This window comes from Heterodontus francisci, chromosome 37 (genome assembly GCF_036365525.1).
Source record: "Heterodontus francisci isolate sHetFra1 chromosome 37, sHetFra1.hap1, whole genome shotgun sequence".
In the NCBI taxonomy this organism is placed as follows: Eukaryota; Metazoa; Chordata; class Chondrichthyes; order Heterodontiformes; family Heterodontidae; genus Heterodontus; species Heterodontus francisci.
The window spans coordinates 32,783,269-32,804,616 of NC_090407.1; the positions used below are offsets into that span (position 1 = coordinate 32,783,269).

General features: G+C 44.2%; 1 protein-coding gene across 3 annotated transcripts in view; it reads left to right on the forward strand.

Moving 5' to 3' along the window:
- The window catches only part of disp3 (dispatched RND transporter family member 3), a 743,795-nt gene that overhangs the window by 683,191 nt on the left and 39,256 nt on the right, over positions 1-21,348 (forward strand). For all 3 annotated transcript variants that reach the window (XM_068017501.1, XM_068017500.1, XM_068017502.1), the window contains 3 exons: positions 10,724-10,869; positions 18,241-18,400; positions 20,711-20,824. In XM_068017501.1, coding sequence (XP_067873602.1) covers positions 10,724-10,869; positions 18,241-18,400; positions 20,711-20,824 — 420 coding nt within the window. The remainder of the gene's footprint in view (positions 1-10,723; positions 10,870-18,240; positions 18,401-20,710; positions 20,825-21,348) is intronic.

Here is a 21,348-nt window from a genome sequence, read left to right on the forward strand (position 1 = left end):
TCCTTTCAGCATTGAAGCTGATAGATCCCTTGGTGTTTTCACAGGTCAGGTAGACTGTTTCTCGGGATCTCCTTCAGTTACAATAGGAACTGATATGGAAGTGTTTAGTTCGGGGGCGGGGGAATGTGCTTTCTTTAAAAAACAGCGAAATCTTTAAGAAGGCTGACCGCAGAAAACCTTTAAACATAAAGGCCCAAAGTGGCTTTTCAAAGCATTTAATGACTGCTTTGAATTAATGCCTCAGGTTAAAGCTGCAGTTTCAGGCAATATTTGCAGTGATGCTGGGTCAAATGTGCTCTGTTTTAGAGGTACAGCACTGAAACAGGCCCTTCGGCCCACCGAGTCCGTGCCGACCATCAACCACCCATTTATACTAATCCTACACTAATCCCATATTCCTACCACATCCACACCTGTCCCTATATTTCCCTACCACCTACCTATACTAGGGGCAATTTATAATGGCCAATTTACCTATCAACCTGCAAGTCTTTGGCATGTGGGAGGAAACCCACGCAGACACAGGGAGAACTTGCAAACTCCACACAGGCAGCACCCAGAATTGAACCCGGGTCGCTGGAGCTGTGAGGCTGCGATGCTAACCACTGTGCCGCTGCTCTAAAACAGAGGTCACATATTCACCAACATCTTAATAATTGCTTCATACATGTTGCCTCGCCAGCAGCTTTATATTCAATCACTAAATCTTTGAGTATAATAACCCTCCACTTTGCATCATCACTTTTAGGAAGAATGTAATTTCCATGTAGTGTTGGTATGTGTTTATGTATCTATTGTTACGACCAGGTGAGAAAGGTGACTAGGGGTCCCTCTCAGCCTTCATCTGGCCTTACTGTAATTTTACTGTTAAAATTAAACCTTACTGTTTAATTTTAAACACACCGTGTTTTGAACTCCTCCTTGGTGAATCCTTGTTCACCGCTTTCCAATTATAAGGCAAAGAAATGAGCACAAATAAGTTTTCTTAGGTTTAAAGAAGAAAAGTTAAATTTATTAAATTTAAACATTAGTTCGGTTAACGCCTACGGATACACGATAAGCCCATTCTCGCATGCATAAGTGATACATACATGCAGATAGGGACAGAATAGAGCAGAAGAAATAAAGTGTAAAAGCTTGAGGCAATATCTGAAGAGTTTTTTGTTACGGGTCTTCAAGCTCACTGTACAGTCCTTGCTCGTAGGTAGATCTTGCTTTTCGTTGGGGCCCAGTATTCTTTTTAAATCTTGTTCACAGTAGGAGACCTTTCTCTCTTGGGGTTCATGCGTCTTCATTGGATTCCGAAGCTGGTGAGAAGGAGATGGGAGCAGACAGGAGAGGCTCTTTTCAATCCAGGAGCCAAGAGCTTTCTGCCAGTTCAAACACTGTCTCTACAATTTAAAACTCCCCAAGTTGGCCAGTAGGGTGGTCACGTGACCGACTGGTTTGACCAGGTCTTTTCTGTGTATTGTATGGGAGCAGGGGATAGCTCCTTTGTTGCAAAATTATCTGCTAATATGCAAAAATGTCTTTCCGGCCAGGGGCCTGGCAATTCCTTGTAACAGGCCTTCTCATCTTCCCAGCAACAATTTGAAATTTAGTGTCTATGTGGCAAAATTAATGTGCCTCATTCCTGCCAGGTGGGGGCCTGCATGACACTATATTTGTATGTATAAGACTAAAATTTATGTCGCACCTTTCACAACCTCAGGATATCCCAAAGCACTTTACAGTCAAATAAATTAACTTTTAAGTGTTGTAATCTCAGAAGCAAAGCAGGCAATTTACGCACAGCAAGGTCCCACAAACAGCAATGTGATAATGAATAAATAATCTGTTTTTAGTTATGTTGGTTGAGGGATAAATATTGGCCAGGATACCTGGAGAATGTAATATTCTGTACTGTTAGACTAGTGCAGAATATCTGAAGAGTCAGATGGATTAAAAGTAATGGGAGCTTTATTAAAAACACATCTTACTGCTATAGCTTACATCTTCCAAGTATCTGCACGATGGATTCACACAAGTGATGTTGCATCACTTCTTGCGATGAGGTACGCAGCATGATTAGCATATTTAACCCAGTAACAACACAATGTCCAGTATACCACATTATACTACATCTCCCCGCAAGTCTCTGACTTCCTTTTTGACATAGACAATCGCTGTGGCAAGTTCACAAGTCTACCATAACGAATCCTCTTTTCCTTTGAAGGAGATTGAGGTCTCGAGTCTCCTGAGTGGTCTCTCTGACTTTGCTGTGTAAGAATGGAATTGGTAGATGACTCAGGTCCATCATTTGGATTGTCTTATGGATTTTGTGGATGAATGCAGCATCTCTGGTCCATTAGATTTTGGAGATAACTGATATCCCGGGATAGGAGGCTGCTTCTGTATGGTCACCAATGCACGTTTATTTGGCCATGCTCTGTCTGGAAAAGGTCGGACCTTGGATGTGGTGTCTGTTCAACCATTCCTCCATACTGATTTTATTCTTGGCTCCAAATGGGCTCTCCTGGTTGGATGTCTGGTAGGTTTCATGCCTTGTGACATTTGTCATGGTTCCACCTCTGATTCCAATGATCTCTATCCTCTCCCTCAGCTTGTCCAAATCATTAACTATTACTTGTGGCATGAGTGTGTGTGAGAATAGGTAGCTGGATTTTTAGTCGCCTTCCCATTATGAGTTCACATGGCGCTTGACCATTTTGGAGTGGAATTGAATCATAGCTCAGAAGTGCAATTTGGATGTCCTCGTTCTTCTTTAGCAATGCTTTCACTGTACGCACTCCTCTTTCAGCTTCGCCATTCGCATGAGAGTATCTTGGTGAGTTAGTGGTTTGAACAAATCCATACGCTACCGTGAACTCTTTCAAGTATTCATTGGCAAACTGCGGTCAATTGTCTGGAATTCCATGTGTTGCGAATATCTGCTTCAACAATGTAATTGTTTCTTGACATCTATCTATCTTGAATAATAGTCAACTAGAATCAAGAACATTTCACCTCTGTATTCAAAATGATCCATCCCAAGAATTTCCCATGGTCTTTATGGAAAGGGTGATGACATCAATGGTTCTCTTGTCTCCTGACAATGAATAGCACAAGTAATACATATTGCTATCATCTCTTCTAGTGATTTTGAGAGACCTGGCCACCAAACAGAATTTCTTGCTCTGGCTCAACATTTTAGTTTAGTTTAGTTTAGAGATACAGCACTGAAACAGGCCCTTCGGCCCACCGAGTCTGTGCCGACCATCAACCACCCATTTTTATACTAATCCTACACTAATCCCATATTCCTACCACATCCCCACCTATCCCTATATTTCCCTACCACCTACCTATACTAGGGACAATTTATAATGGTCAATTTACCTACCAACCTGCAAGTCTTTTGGCTTGTGGGAGGAAACCGGAGCACCCGGAGAAACCCCACGCAGACACAGGGAGAACTTGCAAACTCCACACAGGCAGTACCCAGAATTGAACCCGGGTCGCTGGAGCTGTGAGGCTGCGGTGCTAACCACTGCGCCACTGTGCCGCCCTAAAATGTCCTTGGTGCAATCTTTGTAGTATGTCTAATCTCAGAACTCTCAGAATGACCGATCTCTCATCATAGATGAATAAATCATCAACTACACTGAGATGTCCTCTCTGTTCATTGTACTGGTCATCTTGTTCATAGGGCAAAGTTTGCAGATGATACGAAACTTGGAAGCATTGTGAATTGTGAGAAGAATAGTGTAGAACTTCAAAAGGACATGGACAAGTTGGTGGAATGGGCGGACACGTGGCAGATGAAGTTCAATGCAGAAAAATATGAAATGATTCATTTTGGTATGAAGAACATGGAGATACATTATAAAATAAAGGGTACAATTCTAAAGGGGTGCAGGAGCAGAGGGACCTGAGTATATATGTGCATAAGTCATTGAAGGTGGCAGGACAGGTTGAGAGAATGATTAATAAAGCACGTAGTATCCTGGGCTTTATTAATAGGGGCATAGAGTACAAGAGCAAAGAGGTTATGTTGAACTTGTATAAGACACTAGTTCGACCTCAGCTAGAGTATTGCATCCAGTTCTGGGCACCACACTAAAGAAAGATGCGAAGACATTGGAGAGAGTGCAGAAAAGATTTGCAAGAATGGTTCCAGAGAAGAGTAACTGGAGTTATGAAGATAGATTGGAGAAGTTAGGACTATTTTCCATGGAGAAGAGAAGGCTGAGAGGAGATTTGATAGAGGTATTCAAAATCATGAGGGGTCTGGACAGAGTATGTAGGGAGAAACTGTTCCCACTCATGAAAGGATAGAGGAGAGGACACAGATTTAAGGTCATTGGTAAAAGAAGCAAAAGCGACATGAGGAAAAAAATTTTCATGCAGCGAGTGGTTAAGATCTGGAATGCACTGCCTGAGAGTGTAGTGGAGGTAGATTCAATTGAAGCATTCAAAATGGAATTAGACAATTATATGAAAAGGAAGAATGCACAGGATTACGGGGAGAAGATGGGGGAATGGCACTAAGTGAATTGCTCATTCGGAGAGCCCGTGCAGACACGATATGCTGAATGGCCTCCTTCTGTGCTGTAACAATTCTGTGGTTTTGTGATTCTGTGATACTGTCTGAGAATAGGATGTGTGGCATGTTTATTGGCTATCCTTTAATGCAGTACTCTGACTTGACCACATTCTTCATCAAATTTCGGTGCATCTCTGATTTCGTTCAGTCTCAGTTGTTGCTGGTTGTTGATGCAAAGGTTTCTACCTCTTCAATAACCTTGTTCTGGACTTGCCACGGGGATACGGGACAACACAACTGCTGTGATCTGCTGCTTTCCCGGAACACACTCTGTCTTTGCATCAAACTTCCTCATCCTCACTCTGAATCTTTGTACTCGTGGAGGCACCTTTGCTATCTCCTTTGTATTCAAGAGAGTTACCAATGATTTGTGGTCTACCTCTAAAAGTGAAAACCAATAACATAATCTGCAAATTTTTCACAAGCCCATGTAGTCGCTAATGCTTCTTTCTCTATCACTGCATATCTCTGTTCAGTCTCTTTCAGGGAATGGAATGCATAGTAAACTGGCCTGCGTTTTCCATCTGTCTGTATCTGAAACAGTATAGCTCCCAGTCCTGTAGAAGATGCATCTGCAGCAATGATAGTGGATAGCTCTGGGTCATAGTGAGCTAACACAGCAGGTGATATCAGCATTTCTTTGATTTTCTCAAAAGATCTCTGTTGTGCTTCCTCCCAGCACCTTGTATTGTCTTGTCTTAACAATTAACTTAATGACTCATTTACTACAGCCAGGCTGGGCAAAAAATTTACAACTTGGTTCTCCATTCACATGAATCTCTGTAGCTCAGTCATGTTCCTAGGAGCTGGAAACTCCTTGATTGCTCTAGTTTTCTGGGAATCAACTCTTACACCAGATGCATCTACATTATGTCAGAGGAACTTGACAGTCTGCTGCGAGAATTCACATTTGTTATTAAGTCCTGCTTTCCCTAAGTGTTGCAGCACTGATGATTGACTGATGTTCGCTGATGATTGCACAATGTTCAGCACCATTCGTGACTCCTCAGATACTGAAGCAGTCCATGTAGAAATGCAGCAAGACATTGGCTATATCCAGGCTTGGGCTGATAAGTGGCAAAGAACATTCACGCCACACAAGTGCCAGGCAATGAGCGTCTCCAACAAGAGAGAATCTAACCATCTCCTCTTGACATTCAATGGCATTACCGTTGCTGAATCCCACACTATCAACATCCTCGGGGCTACCATTGACCAGAAACTGAACTGGAGTAGCCATGTAAATACCGTGGCTACAAGAGCAGGTCAGAGGCTAGGAATCCTGAGGCGAGTAACTCACCTCCTGACTCCCCAAAGCCTGTCCACCATCTACAAGGCACAAGTCAGGAGTGTGATGGAATACTCTCCACTTGCCTGGATGGGTGCAGCTCCAACAACACTCAAGAAGCTCGACACCATCCAGGACAAAGCAGCCCGCTTGATTGGCACACCATCTACAAACATTCACTCCCTCCACCACCGACGCACAGTGGCAGCAGTGTGTACCATCTACAAGATGCACTGCAGCAATGCATCAAGGCTCCTAAGAACCCGCGACCTCTACCAACTAGAAGGGCAAGGGCAGCAAATACATGGGAACACCAGTACCTGCAAGTTCCCTTCAAATCACACACCATCCTGACTTGGAACTAATTCGCCGTTCCTTCACTGTCGCTGGGTCAAAATCCTGGAACTCCCTTCCTAAAAGCACTGTGGGTCTACCTACCCCAAATGGACTGCAGCGGTTCAAGAAGGCAGCTCACCACCACCTTCTCAAGGGCAATTAGGGATGGACAATAAATGCTGGCATAGCCAGTGACGCTCACATCCCATGAATGAATTTTTTTAAAAACTGCTTTCACTTTAGTGTCATGTTCTGTCTGAGTGGATCCATGGATCAGGACATCATGCATTTGGCATACGACTCCATCCAGTTCTTCTAGAATGTTTGACATTGTCCTCTGGAAGATTTCAGGTGTTGATGTGATACCAAAGGATAGTCTATTGAAACAAAGCCTTCCAAATGGGGTAATAAAGGTTGTGAGCAACTTAGACTCTTCATCGAGGGGTAGTTGCCAAAAACACTCTTTGCATCTAGCGTCATGAAGATTGAACTCTTCCCCAATTTAGTTAAGCTCTCATCTGCAGACGACATTGGATAGACTTCGCATTCAACTGCTTTGTTTAGCTGAGTAAAATCAACACAAATCCTAATAGATCCATTTGGTTTTTGTACAGGGACCATACCTGAGCACCAGCTCTGTCACAGGTGAAATAACTCCTTACACATCATAGTGTTGATTTCTTTCTTTACCTGTGGCAAGAGTTGGTGAGGAACTTTTCTGGGTATAAACAGATACACTGGATTTGCGTCTAGCCGTAGGGTTATATGTTATGCTGTCTTCAGCTTCCTTAGTCCTGTGAACAGTATTGTGAATTCAGCTGTAAACTTTCTGGGCTGATCTTCTCTGCTTTCCAGTTCCCCTACTCTGCAAATCAATTGCAAGTTGCTGCAAGCTTTTCTACTCAAAAGTGAACAATTTTGATTTTGAATCACATATAATGTTTCTATGATTTATTTTTCTCAATATTGGAGGGTTGCCTTCAGTTCTCCTATGACTTTGAGTTCTATTCCTCCTGGCCCGTATCAGTTCTTGCATGATGGTTGAAGAATGTTGTTCTTTAACCACAGTTCGGCATCAGAAAGAACTGAAACTGTTGCCATATGTCTAATTTAAAATGTGTCTTGTTTCCCTCTACAAGAATCTCGGCACTTCAGCAACTTCCTCTTGGTTCCTGAATCTCTCCCAGGAAGGTTTCTCAACGTCGTGGATATCCTCCATTTCGTGGATCTTGCCACTTTTCAAAGGTTTCCCCTTTTCTATGTTCTGTACCGCCTTTTTGCTATGGCACACTGCCTGGAAACAGCCTATCTTCCCGCACGAATAGCATTTGGCCTCGTTGGCGGGACAGTTTCCCTGGCTGTGTTTCTCTCGGCCACACCTACTGCAGTTAACCTGGGCTGCTGCTAGATGCTGCTCTTGTCACCCTTGCTTTTTACCGCCATCTTTCGCTTTCTTACGCCTAACAAACTCAACTGAGTTGGCTGCCGCCGAGATGGGACGCTCCCTGTCACCTCGGACCATAAATCGATTCTGTTTTCTGGCGTCCGCTTGTCTGCTCAGTTGGCTTGCCTTTGCTAAAGTTAGATCATCTCTTGACTGCAAGTGGTCAGACAAGGCATCATCAAACACTCCAACAACAATCCTGCCTCTAATCAGCTCGTCCTGCAAGCTGTCATACTTGCATTCTTCTGCAATTTGCATAAGTCGTTTATAAATGCATCAACACTTTCTCCTTGACGCTGGGTGCATTTGTCAAATTTGGTGCGCTCATCGATGATATTCTTTCTCAAATTAAAATATGCATTGAGTGCTTTGATTACTTTAACATATGGGGCTTTCTTCTCGTCAATACTTTGTGCGACAAGAATATCATCTGCACAGTTACCCATTGCATACAACAGTGTACTGACCAGCTCACTGCTCGGGTTCATAGCTCAACCCAATGTGGTGCGATACCTGGCAAATTGTCGATACCACGTCAGCCATGCCTCAGCTTGATTTAAGCCTGCGACTATTCCGAAGCTTTCCGGTAAAGGTAGAGACTTTTCCATCATTGTTGTTTACTGTTACCACCATATATTCTGCTTGAGTAATGCTGAAAATAGAGACATGTTGTCGAAGCAAGAATACCAATATAAGGGAAAACAACACTTTATACTGTCTGAGAAGAGAGTGCGGATTGATTGGCAAGTGAACTCTGCAGACAGAAAGAGCATGTACACACATTACGCCTGTTTCAGCATAAACAAAATAAGTGACAGCCATTCGCTGGTTCATTCCTCAGGGCGATGCCTTGACCAATCAGAGTCAAGCTGCCTGGTTTAAATTTCAAACAAAACTTGGCAGTTAACTGTCAGTCACAATAAACTGGTGTACTTTTCATGGCAACGCCTTTACCAATTAGAGTTCACTTGCCAACCAATCAGCACTCTGTTACCATACAGTATAAAGTTGTTGTTTTCCCTTTCATTGGTATTCTTTCAGATTGTCCTGATGAGTGCAAGATGAAAAGCTTTGACAGCATGTCTCTATTATCAGCAATACTCAAGTTCTGTACTACCTGCTTACTGTTAGACTAGTACAGAATATCTGAAGAGTCAGATGGGTTAAAAGAAATGGGAGCTTTATTAAAACACGACTTACTGCTGTGGTTTACATCTTCCAAGAGACTGCACTAGGGATTCACACAACTGGTTTCACATCACTTCCTGTGATGATGTACACAGCATGATTAGCATATTTAACCCATTAACAACCCAACGCCCAGTAAACCACATTATACCACAGAGAACACTCTTGCTCTTCTTTGAAATAGTACCACACGATCTTTTTATATAATATGACACAGGGACACATGGATACCCTTTTTGGTCTGTAAACTGCTAGCATAAATTATTCAGCCACATGCGTAGCCCTTACAAGAGCTACGGTGAAGCAGAAATGCATTTTTGCAGCTTTATATTCATTCTCTATTGTAAGAACTTTGCCAAAGGTTGGCATCTCCATTCCTGTGGTTGTTGGAAACAGTTTTCTTTTCAGTATTCGATTATAATGAGCCATTTACATCTATTAGTTTAGTTTAGAGATACAGCACCGAAACAGGCCCTTCGGCCCACCGAGTCTGTGCCGACCATCAACCACCCATTTATACTAATCCTACACTAATCCCATATTCCTACCACATCCCCACCTGTCCCTATATTTCCCTACCACCTACCTATACTAGGAGCAATTTATAATGGCCAATTTGCCTACCAACCTGAAAGTCTTTTGGCTTGTGGGAGGAAACCGGAGCACCCGGAGAAAACCCACGCAGACACAGGGAGAACTTGCAAACTCCACACAGGCAGTACCCAGAATTGAACCCGGGTCGCTGGAGCTGTGAGGCTACGGTGCTAACCACTGCGCCACTGTGCCACCTTAGCCAATTTTTGGCATGGTGATGGTGGCCATGTGTATCACAGTCACAAATTTGCAGTATATCCGAAATAACCAGGAGTCAGGATTAGAAAGGTTGATCCAATGTTTTATGACAACAAAATAGAAAATTGTCAGTTATTTTCCACCCTAATTCCTTCTCGTCTCCTTTCCTAAGGGCTCTAAATCACATTGAAGTGCCTGCTTGACAGGTTCCAGCTGTGTTTTAGTACTTCACCAAATTGGTTTGCCAACCCTCCAAGATTGTCCTGGAATCTCCAGGAATTAAAGATTAATCTGCAGGACCCTGCTGCAAGGAACCTGGGGAAATTTTCAAAAAATGTGTTTTGTTTTAATTTTCTTTGAAAACTTTAGTTTTTTGGTTATAGAAATGTTGGAGATGGAAAAAGGCTATTTGATTAACAGTCAATCGGGTAACAAAGAATCAGTTAGTTTGAGTTCTGACTGTGTTTACTCTCCCTTTGTACCAAAAGGTAGGTACTGCACAGAATTATCAGGACCAGAGTGATCTCCTGGACTAATTCTGATCACCTGGCTGGAGGGTGGCGGGGGTCAGAGAAGAATTTCCAAGATTTTGCCACAAATTAGCCTGGGTTTTTATCCATTTCTTTGCCTTTCTCTGGAGATCACATGGTTTCCAGTGAGGTGGAGAGTGTATATATTGCGATACACAAAGTAGCACAATTCTGTGGGACGGGCTGGCTGGAGCATTTTTGTGTCCATCATTGTTCATATGTAAATAGCCTAGGGGGCCCTAAGATCAATTGTAGCTTCCACCTTTCCCCCAGCTCCCTCCACACCTTCCCCCAGCAATTTGGCTCCTTTGCTGAGGTCAGTAAACTCTTCACAGACAAGGATTTAAAGATGGAACAGTTCAGATCTCTACAGCATGCTTACAGTGCATTTACCAACTGAGGCTTTGACTCCTTTTTAATTTGTAGGATGAGAATGCCTAGTCAAGCAAAGCATCTGGCCTGCATTCGGCTGCTGCGATTTGATTTTCATCTTTCCATGATATGTCAGTTGTCAACTTGTGAAGACTTGTAAGTGATGTCGAGTTCTGCTTGTCTCCTAGGTTACAGCGTTTCTACTTTCCTGCAAATGTTACACCCAGAGTGTAAGAGCATTCCGGAGCCCAACTTGCTTCCTGGGCAACTCTCTCACGGTGCTGTTGGAGTGAAAGATGGGAAAGTCCAGTGGATCTCGATGGCCTTTGAGTCTGTAAGCATTGAAAGAAAGAATATAAAGAAATTTACTAGCACCATGATCACTTTCTTGAAATGTCTCAAATCGTTTCACACAAAAAGGGTTGCCTTTGAGGTAAGTGTTTTACAGTGGCTTTTATGCAAGAAAACACAACAGCCATTTTTCCACCAACTGTTATTACCAATGCCACACAAACAGCCATGCAAGAAATGACTAGTTGCCTCATTTTTAGTGGCCATAGAATCCCCAAAATTCCTGGGTGGACCCTTCTGCCAGCACAAGTGCAGCAGAGTAGGACTGCTGCCCATCCTCGACCCGAGCCATAGCCCTAATCTCAAATCCCAGGAGCAGGGTCATCTATGGGGCTGGAACATGCTGCCCAATACCTGCAAGGGAGCATCAACAGCACCTGGCCAAAACAGCTGTGTGCAATGTCGAGGCAGGACCATGCTATTCCGACTGTGGAGAGGAGGCCCAGTGAGGCCCCAAAGTAATGTTTTCTTTGGTTCCTCTTCTCCCAATGGGCAAGAGGACTTTTTGAATTGATTGCATTCCTATGATAAAGATCTGGGCTTTTTTACAGGGCTCATTGGGTCACAATCCAACTTCTTATTGTCCTAAAGTTATCTGTCCATTGAACCCTCTGTCCATTAACTTATTGTCTTTATAATTTTTTGCCAGATTTTTTTTTTTGTAAGTTAAAGCTTTTCTTCCCTAGTTCCTGAGATTTCATTAGCCTAAAACATATATTATGACCTCAGTGAGACCGTTACTATTAACACACAAGATATGAACTTCCCAGACCAATTCAAAGAATTACATGATGAGATTTCACGTTTTAAGTCTTTTACTATAACAACTAAACTAAAAATCCCCATAAACTAAATAGTACTTTGTTAGTAAATGATACCCCAAATTACAGAGAAAGGTATTTGCTTCACTTATTAAAAAACTTGAAAACCTCACACCACACTTATGCGTTACATAGTCGTCCTTAATGGCAAAATCCTTGCAGACCTTTCTCAAAGCCAGTGTCCTCTATGCTCACTTCTTCCGAGTATTTTTGACCTGGACTTCTGTGAATAGGGTGATATCAGGTGATCCTGTTGGGTCTTTTACGTCTCTGCAAACCTCAACTTTCAAAACACGTTCAAACCTTTCGCTGTATCAGTCTTCTGAGAACAGGTGTTTCATCTCTCTCCTTTCTGAGGCTGCCACCACTGGTCTTCTTCCGACCTTCCTTGCAGCCTGCCTGTCTTCTGAAAATCTGTTGACTTTATCTGGAATCAAAAATCCAATATGTAATGTCCACAAATCTGGTCACAGCAAAGCCACCCAGGCTTTCCATTGTTTCCAAGTTTTTAGCAATTGCAATTAGTAGTTACATTTTCAGAACCACTGACTCCTTGTTTACGATCTGAAAGTCTGGGAGGATGAAACCCATTGTTCTTCAGGTGTTATACCCCTGCAGTCTCTGCTTTTCAAAAAGATCTTTGATCTGGGTTCTTTATTGTCCTGGTAACTAAGATCCCTATCTTGTCTTTAAGCAGAGTTAATGTGAGATCACCGAACTTCTCTGACTCCATCTTACAAATCATGCTACAAGGTCCAGCGTTCCTAACACATAGACCTCAACCAATGCTAGTCGATATCGATATTGAAGGAAGTCAGTGGGGGAGATAGAGAACAACTATCTTGTCTAGTGGAAAGTCCAGAAGCAAGGAGTCATAACCTTAAAATTATAGCTAGGCCATTCAGGGGTGATGTCAGGAAGCATTTCTCCACACAAAGGGTAGCGGATATCTGGAACTCCACCTCCCCCCCCCAAAAAAAAATTTGTTGAGACGAGATCAATTGAAAACTTTAAACCCAAATTGTCAGATTTTTGTTAGGCAAGTGTATTGAAGGTAATGGAACCAAGTTGGTTGGATGGAGTTAAGAAACAGGTCAGCCATGATCGAATTCAATGATGGAATAGGCTCAAGGGCTTGAATGGTCTACTCCTGTTCCAACATGGCACTGCTAAGTTTTTTATATATGCACACACACATACATATACACACACAAATTTTCATACTCACTTCAACTCAATGGGCCAGCCATATGTAAAGCAGCATTAGATGGAGGAGTCTTGCATTGGATACCAGTGTGCTATGCCAAGGAAATGCAGGAGATGAGAAAAGGGGAGTGCACCAAGAGGAGAAATGGTCCTGTGCTGTGTTTCGCTACCTCCTAACTGCTAGATCATAACAGCATATAGTTGAAGTCTAAATAAATTTTTATATCCAAACTCTGTCGTTCTTCCTCCCCAAGATGCAGGATCATCTGATCAAAACCATGATTCTTGCATATTGGGCCGGATTTTGTTCTCATCCCAACAGCAGGTTTCATGGTGGGAGGGGGACCGAAGAATTGAACAGAATCACCTGCCATGGAACACAACGTCGGAATTCCGGTTCCAATTCTCCCGGGGGCAGGATAGGCCGTCGATGACCTCACGCCCAGAGACTAAATAAGGGCCTCTTGCCACTGCCATTGGGACATTGGGATCTTACCAGTGGTGGAGGGGGACTCCACTGCGTGGGGAGGACGCTTTCGAAAAACCCGCCCTCACTGCTGGCTCGGTGGCTGTGGGGGGGTGTCCTGCTTTATGGAAAATTTATGGCCCATGGAGGGCCCCCACCGAGGTCCCCTTCCCCCGGAGCAAATCTTCACCTCTCTGGGGCCTTCCAGCGACCCCACCTCACCTACCTCTTCTCCGAGGTTCGAGCACTGGGCCTGGTCAGAGGCCTCTGCAGTACTGGCAGTGGCCACCGCTCCTGGTGATTGGCCAGCAGCTCTTGGGGTCAGGATTCCTGTCCCGATTAGGTCTTTAAAGGGATGGGGATCCCACCTCCTTAAACTATGATTGCAAAAGACTGGAGGATTGTTTCGGAGGTCTGAACAAATGCAGAGTTGGGGTTCCCCCAGCTTTTTCAGCCCTGTGCTGGGAGCTCTGCTTCCTGCACAAAATCCAGCCCATTATTTTTGATCTGGCTGTAGCCCTAATTAATATGGAATCAAAACTCGAAGGGGGGAATTTTATGCTGTCTCCCATGTCGAATTTGGAGGCAGAGAGAGCATATAATCGGGCAGGATGGTTACGGGGGTGGACCCCATCACCTTCCCACCTCCACCCAAATTAAGTCCAGGGCAGGAAGGCCACCACCAATTGAGACCCTTAATCCCACCCTGATCCCACCCACTGGAATTATCCCAGTAGCAGGTGGGCCTATCACCGCACAGGGAACATGCCAAACAAACCTGTGTGGGTTACTTGCCAGCTCCGATGGTGGGGACGTGGTGGGTGTCCATCATTCAGGCACTGTGTGCCTGAACAAGGGACCCGGCATTAGGAATGGGGGCCCACTGAGAGCTTGCCCTTGCTGCGAACCCCCCTACACTTCTTTCCGCACAATCTCCAACCTGTGAAACCCTCCCACTGTGACTTACCTGTGGCCTGGTTCCAAGGCCTCGGGTGAGTCCAGTACTGGCAGCAGCCACCACCTCCACGTTGGCACTGCGCAGTTAAAGAGCTGCTGGCTTCTGATTGGGTGGCAGTTCTCAGCAGGCAGGATTTGCATCACCAGGGTCCTTGATCCCAGTAAAGGCCCACCGCTGTCCACTTAAGTGCCTAATTGGCGTTTGATTTGGCCGCCCTCCCCCAGAGGAGACGACATGAGGCTCTCATCAGCGCATTTGCCAGTGGTCGAGCCGCTGTCACCAAGACAAAATCCTGGCCTAAGCTGGTACTTGTTCATACCGCTATAATACAAATTAAGTGTTGAAACTGTTTAATACTATACATACCTAAAGCTTTTGAAGTACTACCTGGATGTGACTGTCCCAACGATTTGATTTTATGAATATTGTGAATCCTTCAGCCACGACTTCCAAAGCCATGCTTTAATCCCTTTCCCGTTCCTGCTGACTATATTATCTTTGATTAGTTTCCTGATTTAAGTTTGTATGCTTCCTGGCTATTCATTAAATGTAATACATTTAATTGTAAAAAGCTGCTTGCTGCAGATTAATCACAACATTTTGGTTTATGAGGCAGTTCTTTCGAACACACTGCTTCATTAAATTGATTCTGGCTAATCATAGTGTTGCCAACTCTGGTTGGGTGTATTCCTGGAGCTTTCAGCATATGACTTCTCGCCTTCGGCCTCTCCGGAGCCATGCTTTCATCCATTGGTCACTTGTTACAACCATCCTCATGGTTCTCTGCCTTCTCACACCAATTGAAAACTGATCAGAATATTCATTACCTGATTACATAGAACTACATAGAATATAAAGCACAAAACCAGGCCATTCGGCCCATCCAGTCCATTCTGGTATTTATGCTCAACTTGAGCCTCTTCCCGTCCTTCTTCATCTAACTTGGGCTGTTAAGTGTCAAGTTACATTCACGCCACACAAGTGCCAGGCAATCTCCAAAAAGAGAGAATCCAACCATCTTCCCTTGACGTTCAATGGCATTACCATCACTGAATCCCCCACTATCAACATCTTGGGGGTTACCATTGACCAGGAATTGAACTGGGCCAGCCATATAAGTACTGTGGCTATAAGAACAGGTCAGAAGCTAGGAATTCTGTGGCGAGTAATTCACCTCCCGACTTCCAAAGCCTGTCTACCATCTACAAGGCACAAGTCAGGAGTATGATGAAATACTCTTCACTCACCTGGATGAGTGCAGCTCCAACAACACTCAAGACGCTCGACACCATCCAGGACAAAGCACCCAGCTTGATTGGCACCCCATCCACCACCTTCAACATTCACTTCCTCCACACTGACGCACAATGACAGCAGTGTGTACCATCTACAAGATGCAGTGCAGCAACTCACCTGGGCCCCTTTGACAGTGCATTCCAAATCCGTGACCTCTACCACCTATAAGGACAAGGGCAGCAGATGCATGGAAACACCACCACCTGCAAGTTCCCCTCCAAGCCACACACCATCCTAACTTGGAACTATATCGCCATTCCTTCACTGTCTCTGAGTCAAAATCTTCGAACTCCCTTCCTAATAGCACTGTGGGTGTACATACACCATGTGGACTGCAGTAGTTCAAGAAGGCAGCTCACCACCACCTTCTCAAGGGCAGTTAGGGATGGGCAATAAATGCTGACCTAGCCAGCAATGCCCACATCCCGTGAAAGTTTTTTTTATTCTTTCAGCAAACCCTCTTCCTTTCTCTGTCATATGCTTTTTGAGCTTCCCCTTAAATGTATCTATACTATTTGCCTTATCCACTTGGTGACTGTCTTACATTGATGGTCTCTAATTTTGCTCTTTCCCACAAGTAGGAACATCTCTCTGTCTAACCTATCAAAATCTTCCATAATTTTAAAGACCTTTAATTGGATGATTATTGGCATTCAGAGAAACAGCTTTTCTTCCCATGTCCAGTATTTTTATGACTAAGAAATGAAAGTTTTCAAAGAAAATGGGGAAAAAAATCCTTTTTTAAATGCCCCTAACATTTTATTCCTGGGTTGCTCACAGCAGTGTCCTGGGGATTAAGTTATAATTCCTGGAGGCACCAGAGCAATCCTAGAATGTTGGCAACCCAAGCTGAACCATATGACATGAGCCTCAGATTGGACTTGCGATCAGCTGCAGGCACAGTTCTTCTTCAGCTGCCATGGTAAGTATAAGCCATCCGACCTGCTTAGAGCTAACAGCACGCAAGACCTGTGGAAGCGTGGCTCTTTGGCTCTAGCATCTGATCAAAGGCCTCTCAAACAATAGACACTGGGAACTGTATTTCCAAAAGCACTACACAGCTCAGCCAAGTTGACCTACAGAGCCCAGCACCTGGCGGCCAAGCTAAATGGAGAAGAGCATCGTGCAGAAATTCTAAAACATCATGTATAAAGGTGACACTTGCCCGCACCAGATCCCACTCATCTATCACTCTTGTGCTCGCTGACCTACATTGGTTCCCAGTCCACCAACACCTCAGATTTAAAATTTTCATCCTCGTGTTGAAGTCCCTCCATGGCAGGGTTGTCCAACTTTCTCGTGTGGTCGGCCACATTACATTTTTTGTCTTACATAGGGGGCCGGTAAGACAATTTCAGAAAGATAAAGGCATTAAAAATGTATCTTACTATTAATCAAAACAACAACAAATGTGCATTTTTGTGAAGAAGCTTTAAATGAGAAGATTAATTTATTGCCTTACTTTCTCATCACTATGTTGGACTCTGATTTAGTGAGATACCTTGCATTTTTTTGCTTGCACATGTTGTCAGTGTCTGCTTGCACACTTCTTGTAGTGATGCCGACTATTCCAGATAGATGTCCATCTGTCAGGAATGATCTTGATCGCGCTTTCTCCCTCCTTTTTCTCTCTCTCTCTGTCCCCCCTCTCTGAGTCCCTCTCTCTATCTCTGTCCTCTCTCTCTCTCTCGCTCTCTGTCCCACCCTCTCTCTCTCTGACCTCCCCCGCCCCTCCCTCTCTCTCTCTGTCCCACCCTCTCAGAGTTGCAAGAGCAGGAATGCTCAGCACAGCAGCTTTGTGGTTAGTCAGTTTTTTAAAAAAGATTGCAAGTCAGTTTCACAGCTGATCTTTGCTGACATAAGGAAGAGCGGTTTCTAAACTTCAGACAGATTCAGGGCTTTTTGGTGGCCATTTAAAAAAAAAAGTCAGAACTGACCAGAAAACCTCAAACCTGTCCAAAGTTTGGAAACCACTGTTCCCGATGTCAGAACCTGTCAGCTGTGAAACTGACTTGCGATCTTCTTTTAAAAGCAGGTTTAGAAGAAGAAGCCAATGGAAATTTTCTCATCTCTGAAATACATCCGTGGGCCGAATGGAAACCTTTTGCGGGCTATATGTTGGAAAACCCTGCTTCATGGCCTCGCCCCTTTCTAACCGTGTAGCCTCCTCCAGCCCTACAACCCTCCAAGATGTCTGCACTCCTCCACATCTGGCTTCTTGTTCATTTCCCACTCCCATCACACCCCAAAGGCAACCATGCTTTAAGCCATCTTGGCCCTAAGCTCTGGAATTCCCTCCTAAAACCTCTCCACCTCTGCTCCTTTAAGACACTTCTTAATACATGCTTCTTTTGCCCAGCTTTTAGCCACCTGTCTTAGTATCTCCTTCCCTGACTCATTGTTAATTTCTGTCTTATTGAGCCCCTGTGAAGCTCCTTTAGACGTTTTAGTACATTGAAGGTATGGTAGAAATGTCAGTTGTTGTTGATGTGCCCCACTAAAATGTAATTCTGTTTTCGATTACAGTTTAGGTGGAAGCATCACTCACATTTCAGTTATTTTGATTCCCTCTGCTATCTCCATGATCTTCTCTTTGATTCTTCACAGACAACCTATAAAGGAAAGTCCTCATTTCAGACATATGCAGACTATTTGAAATGGGAGAACTACCTCCAGGAGCAGCTACATCAGTTTTCCAAACAATCATCACTACGTCATGGATTCCAGACTTGCGAGCACTGGAAACAGATTTTCATGGAAATAATAGGCAAGTCACAAGAACATCAGTGCAGGTTCATGAGTTAAGATGCAAAAGTCTGATTTTTAATTGATTTTTTAAAATAAATGGGTTACTACTGGGATTAAAATAACACTGATAGGAAGATCCAGATTGAACTGTAAATGCCACAGGAAGGCCTATTGTGGGAGATTTATTCCAGATGCTTCTATATAAAGGGGACTAGATGATTATAAGAACAGAAGTGGGCCATTCATCCTCTCCAGCCTGACATTTACAATTTTTTTTCAAAGTGCGAAAATAAATGGCATTGATTGATGCTCAGTATCTTTCATTGCACTTTGTACTGGTTGGAATTTCTTGCTTGCCTCCAGAAAACTAAGTTGCAGCTAATCCACCTCAAATCCAAAGGATGTGGTACTTGGTCAATACAGATAGAATCCAGTGCCCTCTAACCCCAGTACTTGCACATGATCAGTATATTATTTTGCCCGCATTATGCTTTTGGTCTTTTTTTAAGGCAACCAGGTGTGACTTTTCCTCATTTTCTTTTGGGTCCAGAGGTTCCCTGTGGCATGCAGCATTTCCCTTTCATCATCATCTGCACTTCCTAAATCTGCAACCTCTACCTCCAAAAAGAAGGGACACTTTCACCTGCAAGTTCCCCTCCAAGTCACACACCATCCTGGCTTAGAAATATATCACTCTTCCTGTATTGCAGCTGGCTCAAAGGCCTGGAACTCCCTACCTAACAGTGCTGTGGGAGTATCTTCTTTACATGGACAGCAGCAGTTCAAGAAGGGTGCTTATCACCACCTTCTCAAGGAGATTTAGGGATGGGCAATAAATACTGGCCTTGCCAGTGATGCCTTGATCCCAGGAATTCATAAAACAAAAAAAGTACAAGGCTGGGGAGTGCCTAGCCATCTGATCTTTCCTCTGTCTGCAAAAGTCATTCATGGTCACTCTGTGAGCAACCAAGCTAAGATCAGAGACTCACTGAAGAAAGAACAGTACCAGAAGAACCATCCCCTCTGCTCCATAATACAGCACATAACACTGCCCAACATTGAAAGCTGCTGAAGTATTTTTTTATGAATGTTTTGATTGAACTTTGTTGTTTGTACTTCAGCTTCCATTTCTTTATTGTAATCCTTATGAGCAGGATGGAAAAAAATCATAACCACCTTTATTGACCTCAATGTTCTGTGTTGCTCCCAGTTAAACTATATAACATTAAAGAAACAAGTCTATTTAAATTTAGACTTTAACAGCAGAGTACAATCATGAGTTGCCCAACATGACATTGTTGTTGCTATAATATAGGGTATCAACTGATTTACTGGCCGTAATTTTAAGCCCCCCCACCGCCCCCCCCCCCCCCCCGGAGAGGGTTGCAAGATGAGGGGGTATAAAATTGGGTGGGCTGGCAGGAAGATGCCATGCCCATCGCCTACCTATCTCTGCTGGTATTTTTCCAGCAACGGGGGAGGTGGCATACGGCCCACCCACCCACAGGTCAATTGAGGCTCTTAAGTGACCGATAAATGACCACTTAAGGGCCTGTTCCCGCCACCACTGGTATTTTACCAGTGGAGGATGAGCACTTCGCTATCTGGGGTGACGGCCCAGTAAAACCTAGTGGCCTCCTTGCGGGCTGGGGGGAATGGTGTCTCTCCGTTGTGATCCATGGAGGGCACCCAGCGGCACAGGCCATCTCCGCTGGAAGACCCCTTCATCTTTATGATCCACCACCTTCCACCTCACCAGGGCCTAGCTGAATGGCCCTGGCAAGCCCTGACCCCACTTACCTTATTCTCCAGCCTCCATCACTGGCTGGGACCAGGAACTGCTGCAGTCCCAGTAGTGAACACCGCTCCCAGTGGCACTGCTGGGACTGAAGAGCTGCCAGTCCTGCCATTGGCCGGCAGCTCTTGGAGGCATGACATCCTGCCTCAGAGACGGAAGTCACGACTGGAGACAATTAGTTGACTGAGCCATGCAAAATAACATCGTAACTTCCAGGGCTGGCGGAGGCAGGTTTGCCCCCGGCTTTTCAGCTGGTGGGTGGAGCCACCGCCTCTTGGTTAAATCCTGTCTATAGTGGGCAACACCACCAGGAAAGCACTAGTAGATATTATCAAAAAGCAAGATATGGTAGCGAATTCAAGCCACTAGTTGAATTGTGTGGAGTTCAGTTTCTATTGCTTAACATACTGAAGCTTCAGTCTCTCAATTAAAGTTGTCACCAGACTGCCACTGTTGTTCAGTTATAATTTCATATTCCATATCCTTTGAAACAGCTCAGGGAACATTAAAGTGTCTTTTCCTTCTCTGCAGGTGTTCAGAGTGCACTGTACAGTTTGATTCTCTCTCTGGTAATCTGTGTCGCTGCAGTCGCTGTTTTTACCACCCATGTTCTACTCCTCTTACCAGTCCTGTTGACCATCCTTGGTAAGAAAACCACTGATTCTTTTGTCCTACCCATAAGTACAGTGCTATTACATGCAATTACATTTGAAACTAGTAGATGAGTGGGCAGATTGGCACTACAGGTGGCATTTTAATGACCTGCATTTCTCTTTAATACTCTTTAGGTCAGCAGCTAAATAACCATACACCACTGAAAAGGTTGCAAGAATATTTGTTTTATAACAGGATTGATTACACTTCAAACGTAATTTGTTGAGTCATCCTGAGGAGATGAAATGCACAGGGGCGGCACAGTGGCGCAGTGGTTAGCACCGCAGCCTCACAGCTCCAGCGACCCTGGTTCAATTCCGGGTACTGCCTTTGTGGAGTTTGCAAGTTCTCCCTGTGTCTCCGTGGGTTTCCTCCGGGTGCTCTGGTTTCCTCCCACATGCTAAAGACTTGCAGGTTGATAGGTAAATTGGCCATTAGCAATTGCCCCTATTATAGGTAGGTGGTAGGGAAATATAGGTGGGGATGTGGTAGGAATATGGAATTAGTGTAGGATT